The 11464-nt window shown below is 46.5% G+C and overlaps 1 protein-coding gene across 1 annotated transcript in view; it reads left to right on the top strand.

Annotated features, from left to right (window-relative positions):
• Positions 1–11464, top strand: part of Mipep (mitochondrial intermediate peptidase) — a 136242-nt gene that overhangs the window by 1026 nt on the left and 123752 nt on the right. The window contains 5 exon segments of the mRNA XM_013349217.1: positions 1617–1693; positions 2797–3015; positions 5352–5525; positions 8802–8890; positions 10439–10525. Of these exon segments, the coding sequence (XP_013204671.1) occupies positions 1617–1693; positions 2797–3015; positions 5352–5525; positions 8802–8890; positions 10439–10525 (646 nt within the window).

Raw genomic sequence — 11464 nt, 5'->3', positions numbered from 1 at the left:
ACCAGGCTGGCCTTGAACTCAGAGATCTGCCTGCCTCACCAGTGCATCAGCATACCTGGCTTAGGGATCTCTTAAAGAGTAAAAGAATAAACAGTGGCCCTGTTTGTTGTAATTAATTTTCCACACTGGAGAAGGAACCCAGGGTTCCTTGCTAGGCAAGTACCCTGCCACAGAGCTCTGTCCTCAGCTTGTTTGTTACAATGTATTTAAGACATCACCATTCCCGAACCCAAGGAGTCCTTTGCTTGTGTGTTTGCAGTGGGAAGAGTTTAGAAGAGTTCTGGTGTCCCTTTCCTGCTCTAAGGGCCATATTGTGATTTCTGATATTAGAGGAAAGTAAGAGAAAATGAAATGGGATTATGGCTGAGTGAGTAGAGCATTTGCATGGTATGCATAGGTTCCATTCTCAGTACTGCAAAAAAAAAAAAAAACTCACTCCATTTAATGACTAGATGCATTTCATGGCACCCCAGGAGGCTACTCAATACAGTGATGGGTACCTTGTTTCCTACTTAGGTGTCTGTGCTATACAACTCAAGGAATAGTTGGAATGAATCTATAATAACTTTTTAGGTTACTTAAACCACCTAATTGAGGTGGGTGGTTTAAGATATCAGAATGTAGCCGGGCAGTGGTGGTGGTGCAGGCCTTTAATCCCAGTCCTCGGGAGGCAGAGGCAGGAGGATCTCTATGAGTTTGAGGTCAGCTTGGTCTACAGAGTGAGTTCCAGGACAGACTGCAAAGCTACACAGAGAAACCCTGTCTTGAAAAAAAAAAACCCCAACTAAACAAAACAAACAAAGATATCAGAATGTACTCTGTCCCAGTGTCACAGTTCTAGAAGCAGAAATGGGAGGTCCATGGGTCAGCAAGATTGAGACTAAGTCCCTGAAGGAAGATCCTTTCCTGCCATTTCCAGCTTCTAACCGCTCCTGGCGTCCCTTGGTTTGAAACCCATCACTTCAGGGGCTCTGGCTATAGTTCCACACAGGGTTCCCTTCGTAACTGCACATGTCCAATTTTTCCTCTTATAAAGAGGACATCAGTTGTACTGATTCAGGCCCATCCCAATCTGATTACATCTGTAAAGATTCTACCCAACTAAGAGCCGATTGGCAGGTACCAAAGATTAGCACTTTAATGTGTCTTATAAGGAGACACCATAGTCTCTCCTCTGAACTTGCCTCCAAGTTTATGTCCTTCCTATGTCCTAGAGATCAATAGACCCTGCCCTAACATCCTCAATTTCATCTTTATCACATATGCCCAAAATGTCATCATTTAAGCCATTTAAACCAACAACAGGAGAGACCTATTGTGTGATATATCCTGGGGCAGAATCTAGCCAGATGGCTTCCAGAGTACAGCGGTGGGCTAGGCATAAGATGCCGGCTAAAGGGTGGGATGGGCATAAGATGCCGGCTAAAGGGTGGGATGGGCATAAGATGCCGGCTAAAGGGTGGGATGGGCATAAGATGCCGGCTAAAGGGAGAAAGGGAAGGGCAGAAAGGGCTCACAAGTTTCAACAGATTCTGAAAACCAGCAGAGAAAATATTAGTGTGTGAAATACTCAATCTTGCCACGACACTTCTGTTCTCTATGTGATCTTACTGCAGGGCTCTTTGGGTATGTTTTAGGTAGACTCTCTCCCTGCCCACCTGGGTACCTGGTAGTGACGGTGAACTGTCCACAGGTATCCACAGCTCATGTGCTCATTGGAACACACGTGCTTCTCATGCTGGTCTACAAACCCTGGCTGTGACGGTTAGCTGTCATGGCCAACTTGACTGAATTTAGAAGCTCCCAGGAGATACACCTCTGGTAATAACTATGAAGGCTTTTCCAGAAAGCTTTTAATTGGAGAGAAACGACCTGCCTTGAAGAGGGTGATACCATTCCATGGGCTGGGATCCCAGCCAGAAGAGAAAGGAATGAAGGAAGCAGTAAACTTGTCATAGTTCTAGGCCAACCAAGCACCCTAGCTTTCTTTGAACTGACCAACCTTAAATTAGGAGGAAAACCCTTCAGAGGCTTTAAACTCCTGCAGGCCTTGAGAAGAGACTGGATTTTCGTTTTCCAAGTCCAAGCAGAGGGTCTTTATCTCTGTGTGCCTGTGGCACGTGTGTTTTCTCACCTCTGGTAAACACCGCTCATCAACGGCTATTCTGTCTGCGGTGCTTGCGATTTCTCTGCTGCAACATGTTCCCCTTCGTATGTTTCCTGCCTTTCAATTTTTCCGACTGGCAGAGACAACGAACCCGCCCAAGACCCTATAAACTGTATCATTTCAAGGCCCCTAGAAGATATCAATGGTTTCAAAGATCAAAATAGATGAAGATTCTCTATAGTTAATTCATGTGGTTACACACAACCTTAGCTGATACGCCTGTATGCAAATGTAGATGTGACTTCACTCTCTTTTGGAGCAGATCCTTGGATTCGGACTGCATGTGGCTTCTCCAGGATCCTTCCACGCGCTGCCACTGGGTCTCCTCTGAGAAGGCTACAAGAAGTCACATGCATTCCTGAAACCTGCAAGAATTCCAATTCCGGACAAGACTTTTCTCCCTGCGCTCCAGTAACACGAAGGGCAAGGCAAACGCAGGGCGTTCCTTCCTCCAGACACACGAGGGCGCTACGAAACGCAGGGTGCTCAGACGGCGCCGGGACGACGCTCTTGCTTGAGAGTCAGCGTGCTCTCCTCCCGGCGCCGACAGGGCTGCGCGAGCGTCACGTGCCGCGGCGTGGGCCGCTGCCTTGGAAACGCAGGCGCGCGCTTCCTGAACCCGGGCTTAGCTGGGACCCGGGAGGGTGCTGCTGGTGGCCAACATGCTGCGGTACGGCCGCAGACTGTGCGGCCTGGGAGCCGGAGCAGCTCTGCGGGGACCTACAGACCGAGGCGGCCTGCTCTGCGGAGGTCGCGCCCGGGGAGTCAGCACCAGCTGGTCCCCGGTGGGCGCCGCCTTCAATGTCAAGCCCCAGGGTCGCCGGTGGGACCTGCTGGGAGAGCGCCAGGTGAGCGTGCCGTGGGTCTGGGCAACGCGGGCTCCGCCTCTTGGTGGAAGGGGACTGTGCCGGGATAAGTACGCTCTCGGGCTGCTGTCCCGCTGGCTTCCCACTCACTCAGCCCTCCCCCTGCCCAAGGGCGCTTTTTTTCTTCTGACTTTAGAGTTCACACTTGTCTTTGGGTTTGTAACGACACTCTTCCATTGAAAACCCCATCACACCTTAATTGTCCATTTCAAGCTGCTTTGAAATAACTTGTTGAACCTGGCATGGTGGCTCCTGCTTGTAAGGCTCTCTTGATGGGTAAAGGCGAAAGGGTTCAAAGGACAGTCCTTTTGGCTCCAAACCGAGTTTGAGACCAACCTGAGTTACCTAAGAACCTGTGTTAAAAAGGAAAGTAACGCTGGGAGGTGGTGGGCGCACGCCTTTAATCCCAGCACTGGGGAGGCAGAGGCAGGCGGGTCTACAAGAGTTCCAGGACTGTTACACAGAGAAACTCTGTCTCGGAAAACCACACACACACACGAAAGCAACAACAAAACACTATGGAAGAAAATCAGAGTTGGAGTTGATTGCTTAACCAGACAGAATTGCCTGTGGTGGTGTTGGACACTTGGTAATGAATAAGGGAAAGGAAGGGACTATTGAGAGTGGATTATCCAATGGATCCCATTATTTTGTATTTGCAGATTTTGTCCTAAAGGTTAAGGGTTATTTTTGCCTGTTAGCTTCTCCCTGTTGGGTGCCTTTCTGAAGACAAGCCTGCGATATAGTTGCGTTGCATTTTCCTGGTGTGAACGCTCTGTGTTTAGTTTTGTCTCTTTGAAAGTTCTTTCTATATAAAATGCTGGTATTAATGGAGTCGGTGGTAGATCTGCCTCAGTGCTGAGTCGAAAGATGTGACAAGTAAGCTTGGTTTGGAGCAGATGAGAGATAATTGATTTCAGCCGCATTTTTAAACAATCATTTGTGTGTGTGTGTGTGTGTGTGTGTGTGTGTGTGCGCGCGCGCGCTGTGCAAGTGTGTCTGGGTGCAGGCCAGAGGACAATTTTTAGGTGTCTGTTGCCTTTTTTTTTAAATGCATAGATTTGTACAGTAGGTTTTCAAGTTGGAGAATTTTTTTAAAAGTATTTTATTACATCTGTTCCCCACCCTCTGTGTGTGTGTTCATGTGTATGTGTGTGTACATGAGTATGCATATGCGCATGCAAAGGTCATAGGACTTCCAGGGGTAGGCTCTTTCCTTGCATCATGTGAAATTATGTCATTAACCTTGGCTATCGTGCTTGGTGATAACTGCCTTTATCCACTGAATCATTGGTTTGTTTTTCGAGGCTGGGGTCTTGCTTGTATATCCCTGGCTGGCCTGGAATTTGTTAAGTGCCAGAATTCAGTTGTGTCATTATACCCCAAATGTTTTCTCTTAAAGCATATTTCTGGGTGGATGTGGTAGCACCCACATATACTCTTAGCATTTTGGCTGTTTGGACCAGAGGAATTGAGGTTCCAGGGCGCTGCCCCAGGAAACAAAAGGAACTGTAAAGCATATTCCGTATCTGTAAAAGGACAATGTACTCCTGACGAGAGAACCTGTGTAAAGTACGTGACATATTCTGGCGTAGGTCATGTTAAATGTCGGCTCTCTGCTTTCCTGGAGGGCTCGAGGGCTCATGCTTGAACTGCCTTTTAAAGATTTTTTAAAAATGGTTATTTCTGTTAGGTTAGAGATTTTTTTCTTTATTAAAATACTGGCGTGCCTAGTTTCAGCCAGTGACTGGGTTTGGCTGTGACGTTCCCGTGTGAGTCGGCTGTCCTCTGTTTTTAGTAGTGGACAAGTGTGGAGACTTTGCTCTGTGAGAGGACGGTCCTTGGCCTTCACACATGCTCACTGCTAGTGTGTGTCCATGCTGTCGGATGGGGACCCCAGCCTCAGTATACCCTGTGAGAAATCTGAAGCCTACGAGGAACAATCATGTGACCAAGGATGTAAGCTGATTATGGTTATCGTTAACATCTGTTTTGTGTTGTCTGCATGCCGGGTTAAACCTTTGAATCTTCATGTAGTCCCAGCCATCTTCTCACGGAGCCACGGCTCCGGCAACTTGACCTATGCTATTTGCTTCTTTTTGAAAAGGAAGGAAGGGGTGAAGAAAACATAAAATTTGAAAACATTATTAGTATAGTTCTGTGTGGTGTAACAGGAAGAGGGACACTGCTCCCAGGAGCACAGATGTGGATAATCTAGATACCAACTGAAGTCAGGGCTTGCTGCAAAAATTGTTCTAGGGAAAAAAAAAAACCTGTAGTTCTGGCTATAAACTGGAAATGTTGTTTTGGACTTTTAGGGTCTTTTTGGAGTTCCTGAGCTCAGCACCCCTGAAGGATTCCATGTTGCTCAGAAGGAGGCCTTGAGGAAGACGGAATGGCTGGTGGAGCGAGCATGTACCACACCTCCAGGGCCACAGACGGTCCTCATCTTTGATGAGCTCTCGGATTGCCTGTGCAGAGTGGCCGACTTGGTGAGTCTTAGAAGCACAGCAAGGATGGGTGTGAGTGCAGGCACATGCGTGCCACTGATGATGATGATGATGATGATGATGTGTGTGTGTGTGTGCAGGCGTGTGATGTGCGTGTATATGTGTGAGTGAGTGTAGGCACATGCATGCCACCTATGCATGTGTGTGTATGAGTGAGGGCAGGCACATGCGTGCCACTGACGTGTGTGTGAATGAGTGTAGGCACAGGCATGCCACCTATGCGTATGTGTGTGTGAGAGAGAGAGAGAGAGAGAGAGAGAGAGAGAGAGAGAGAGAGAGAGAGAGAGAGTGTGCAGGCACATGCAATGTGAAGGGCAGAGGAAAACCTCACAAGTCTGCCCTTACCTGCCACCTTATAGGTAGAATCCATGGCTGAAACTTAGGTCACCAGGCCTGCAAGCTTACCTTCTGCTTGCTGAGCCATCTTGCCAAAAAAGGGCCCAAACTTTATTACTTGTATCAGTGAAGGTGATTTGTGGCATGCAGAGTCCAAATTAGTAATGGTTCAGAATCTGCTGTAGTTCTGACCTATGTAGATTTTTCCTCAATGTTCATTCAGTGTTGAGGTTGCTGAATACAAAGCACTGCCCTAGTCACCAGGATGAGTTAAAAAGCATGAGCTTTCCCCGAGTTAGGTGATGCTCTAGTGTTCATTGTTTTTTAGAAGAATTGGGCAGTGCCTCAATGGTAGCCTCATCTGGATTAACTGCTTTAATCCCTCCTGCCTATCTTCATCTACCTCTAGCAGCCACTAATCTCTGTCCCCTGCCTCAGCCCCATGTTTGTTTGTGTTGATGGGGTCTCACTGTGTAGCCTAGGCTGGTCTAGGACTCACTATGTGGTTCAAGCTGGCCGTGACTCCTTCAGTGTCCTAGCTTCCCCAAGTGTTGGGACTGTCAGTCACTCTCAGTTCTGTCTCTCCTAGAATGTGTAGGGCCAGATACGCATTTGCCACCAGCCTCTCCCATTTGGCCGAATACACCCTCGTTCTTGTTCCTTTCCCTGTATAGAACATTTCTTTCCGCTCACACCCTTGAGTTGAACAGCACCACATTTCAGATGCTAATACATTCCCTAGATTTTAAAGGAAAATGGCTAAACTGTTTGTTGTAAAGGGTTTTGGGCCCTGACTTTCACTGTGCAGTTCATGGGGCCTGCTTCCTCAGTGGTGGAGACATCATGGATATGCCCTGCCCAGAGTCCTGTGCCTTACCATCTTCCTGTGTCATTAGTGAACATCTTAAAGGCGGATCTGTGCAGTGGCCGTGTCTCTGTCGTCAGTGGACATAGTAAAGGCAGATCTGTGCAGGGGGTGTGTCTCACAACCCAGTCTACTCTGACAGTGCTCTAGTTCTGGAGACCACCTAATTTGTTGTCTTAGTCTGCATCCTCATTAAGTGGTACTCTAGAATTTTCTCCTACTTTTTTTTTTTGTTTTGCTCTTCATGTCTCTTTTTTTTTTGTTTTGCTCTTCATGTCTCATGTTTTGAGCTTTAAAACTGTTTATGAAGTATAACAGTGTCTCGTTTAAAAACTGTTTTTAGCCAGGTGCAGTGTTACATGCTAGAATGCCAGCACTTGGGAACCCGAGGCAGGCAGATCATGAGCTCGAGGTCAGCCTGGGCCTCATAGTGAAATGCTGTCTCACAACTACAGCAAACTATAAGAGAAACCAAACAGATTAAAATGTAATTTATTTGTATAATTTTCTGCATAAATAATTCAAAAAATGTCTTTTTTAATTTTTAAGGTATTTTCTGCCTGTTTCATCTGTACCATCGTAAGGCAAGAATTTCATAAACTGCCAGGAAATGGACATTTTGGTTTTTCTTTTTCCCATGTGATTTTTATGAACTAGGACTGTTGTCTTTGTTATCTCCACACACAAGGTTTTAGCTAATGGGGCTGCATTGCTGGTGCAATCACTAGCGTGAGGACCCTACTCACTCCCCAGCTCCATGTAAGGAGCCAGCGTGGTGATGCATACCTGTAGCCCCAGCACTGGGGAGGTAGAGACAAGAGGATTGCTCCAGGCTCAGTGAGAGACACTGTCTCTAATGCGAGATAGAGAAGAAATTGAGGAAGAGATCTGGTATCAACTTCTGGCCACAGTGCACATGCACAAATACAGGAACATTCACACACACACATGCGCTCACACACGTTTTGATTTTTCATATTGTATAGCATGTAGAAGGCAATTTGTAAAATAAGTTGTACATGTTACCCAGATCATTTTATTTGAATGCCTTAGTAGTGATATTATGATGACCTAATGTTGTACCAGATGTGCCAAACTAGGGATTTAGATGTCTTTGCATTGAATGTTATCTGATAATAAAATTTGGAAATTTTACCTTGTGATGGTTTTTGTTTTGGCTTTTTAAGACAAAGTCTCCCTATGTAGTGCAAGCTGACTTGGAACTTTTGATCCTTGTGCCTTAGCGTCCTGAGTGCTGGGGTTATGGGAATGTTCCATCATGCCTGACTCCCTTGGGTTGGTTTGGTTTCATGTTGTAGTCGTACAGTCATTCTGTTGTACATGGAGAATAAAGAAGATGTGGAGTATCTCATAGTTCCTGTGTTTGCTTACCCACCTGTAGGTTCCTTTTGCAGTGCACTGCGATTAACATGAATGCTTGCTTTATATGGTTTCCTAGTTTTAATCCCTTTAACTCCTTGATTAAATTATCCTGGTTGGCACAGCGGAAACAGTATGGTTGTGCACTGTTCTAGATGAGGACCAGTAATTCATATTTCCCTCTTTTAAAAGGCCTATAAAGAGAATGTGTTCCTCCTTCCCCGCCAAACCTAGGATGTTAAATTGCTTTTGAAATTAGATGTCATTTTAAAAATGTGCCCCAAGTGGCTTTCTGGATCTGAGTCAGCCTGGGAATGCCACACTGCAGTTTGAGTTCCAAAGTTTTAAAATGTTCAAGACCAAGGTCTGCTCATTGGAATTATAAGATAGGAAGGGTTTGCTGGTTACTCATTTGAAGGTGAAAACCTTGTAAAATGAAGTTCATGAAGGTATATGCTCGGGAATGAAACAAACTTGGTTCCAAGGAACTCCAGAGTTCACAAATATCTAGAAAGAATCTAAAGAATCTGCTTGGCCTTCGTAGAGCCAAATTCAGTGAGGAAATTGACGGTCTAAGCCGAGTGGCACATCCTAAATCTGGCTTTGTTTGCACCCATGATCATAGAATCCAGTGTTCCATCAAAGTCGCTTTTGGTTTTGTCTTTCCCCTTTGTTAGGCAGACTTTGTGAAAATCGGACACCCTGAGCCCGCATTCAGAGAGGCTGCAGAAGAGGCCTGCAGGAGTATCGGCACCATGGTGGAAAAGTAAGTTTCCTCCACCCCAGGGTGGGTGTGTGTATAGTGCTTGTTATTCCTATGGCAGGTGGGAGGGGGTGTGTGATCTGGCAGCCCAGGACCGTGGGGTGGGAGGGCTGGGACTGGTCCCCCTTCAGTACTGCTGGGGTATTTACCTGTCCTCATTCTCCTTTGTCTGTATTTGACTAATTGAGCCAACTGTTAGGGTTTCTGTGTGTGAAAATGGAAGTAAGTAAGTGTGAGATGCTTAAAAGGTATCAGGAACACAAGGACATAAGGTAATGTATGATGTTAAATATGCTGGTTGGTTCTTGTCCGGAACCTCAATTGATGGCAGATATTACCTTATGTCCCTGTGTGCTGGAACAGCCCTTTGCTGGGGCTGGGAGAGTTGGTTCTGCTGCTTACTGGCCACTACAGTAGAAAAGCTGGTCCAGCCCCTCAAGGGAGAGATGGCCCTACGCTCTGGAGAGATGGCCCCATCCCTACCACAGGTGTGGAAAAGCTGGCTCTGGTGGCATGGGCAGAAAAGAGCTGGCTCAGCCCTTGCCTGAGGGGGCAGTCCCAGTGACCTGACTGACGAAAACAGCTACTACCCAGATTCACATCCAGGGCCTTGTGTTGGCCCACCAGCACCTACCCCATCTGTGGCCTGCTGGAGCACGTAAAGGGGCTGATCCTGCAGAATCATAGCCGCAAGGTCTCTGTGACTTGGGACAATAGATGTCTGAGAGGACTTTCGGTGAGGTCAAGTATTGCTGGTGTACCAGAAACCAGAGGCCTTGAACCAGACCAGCAGTTCATTGCAGTGAACATTTGCACGTAAGAATCGTAGACTGGATGGTGTGAGGGATGTTGACCCTTCTCCAGGATCTACTGTGTGGGAGTGCATTCCACTCTAGGCCAGGTCCTAAGGCTGACCTTGAGGGTGCCAGGCCTTGGGCACCTAGGGAGAGGACAGTGGTGCTACAGGTTGGATTTGGGTCATGGCTTTTTGTTCCCGGTTTTGGCCTACGCTCTGGAAACATAGCCAAAACGGCTGCACTGGTTTGTTAGTGAGGAATGCACCTACGGTCTAATTCAGTCCTCACGGCAGCCAGCATTGTAGTGCCACAGTTGACCAGCGGCATGGGACTGTGACTGCACTCCGTGTCCTGAGCTGTCCTATCCAGGGCGGGCCTGCCCCTCTTATCCTCATAGTACAGTTGGCCTGAGTTCCCGGGTGCTGAGCTGAGGTTTTAAGGAAACCTTGCTATTGGCTCAGCCTTCCTTTCCGCCACACTTGCCTCTGTCCTGTCTGTCCTCCCTGCTCCAGCTGCCTTCCCAGTCTAAATTTACCTCCATGGGGATGATTTAGGACCTTTGACATTTTGCTTAAGGGATTGCCTGTCCCTATATTGAACAGTTTCTAAGTATGGCTGTTTTTCCTGGTTCAAAAGAAGATACAAAAAAATTACTCCCCAGTTTTGGGGTCTGGGCATACTTTTCTCTTGATGTAGAGTAAACTTTTTAAGAATGGATTAGAAAATCACATGTTTTTATTCATGGTCTGTCTAGGTTGAATACGAATGTGGAATTATATCAGAGTCTGTGGAAATTACTAGATGATAAGAAGCTAATGGATTCCCTTGATGCAGAAACCAGGTACTCGCCATTCATTCATTTCCTTCTGACTGACTGCTGGCCAGGCTGGAGAGCCCTCTGGCCCTCTGGGTTGGGTTTTCAGTACCCGTGTCTCCTATGCTTTCCTGAGACTCATCGACACTTCGTCTTCTCTTACACCATGTCTGTCTGGGTCACCCTCTTATTTATTTGCTGGGTGGCTCTCAAGATCCTTAAAATGATGAGCTCTGGCTCATTAGATTACAATTATTCATTATAATTAGAGGCCTGGTGCTAACTTAGTACACAGGAGTACTTGATATATGACCTTAGAACCTTATTTCTTTGCTTAAAATTTTCTATAAGGTAAATAGAGGACCATTGAGAGGCCCAGCAGGTGAAAGTATTTGCTGGTAAGGCTGAAGATCTGAGTTCAATCCCTGGGATCCACATGGTGGAAAGACAAAACTGACCCCTGGAAGTTGTTCTCTGACCTCCTTACTCATGCTATAGCAGGTGTGTACATGCACACACACACACACACACGGATACACACACACTGATATGCATACATTCATGCAAAATAAATAAATGAAATGTAATAATAAGGTAGGTATGGTAGGCTCATCATTTATTTGTTTATGATATTGGTGTCATAACATAGAAATCATTTCCTTCACCTATTTGTCCTCTTCTTGTTTATGGGACATTTCTATTCTTTGATTACCTAATTTCCCTCTTCCTGCTTCCATCTCCTCAACTGCCTCCATATGATGTAGTTTGCCACTCCTGCTAAAGCTTTATTCCATGGAGGTTCGCTGGGAATGGAACCTCGCTTTCAGTTCAGTGGATGCGCTGTGGGGATGAGTGCTGGGGACTTGACCTCAGGTGCCCCAAGTGTGCAGGGCCCTGGTCTTGCTTCTCCCCATTGCCCCTGCAGTTCAGAGCCTTAGTGGAGCCAACTGTTGTTCTTTTTTAAAA

This window comes from Microtus ochrogaster, chromosome 17, assembly GCF_000317375.1.
Source record: "Microtus ochrogaster isolate Prairie Vole_2 chromosome 17, MicOch1.0, whole genome shotgun sequence".
Classification (NCBI taxonomy): Eukaryota; Metazoa; Chordata; class Mammalia; order Rodentia; family Cricetidae; genus Microtus; species Microtus ochrogaster.
Note: the sequence above shows the minus strand (reverse complement) of the source record. Positions and strands in the feature narration are given on the sequence as shown.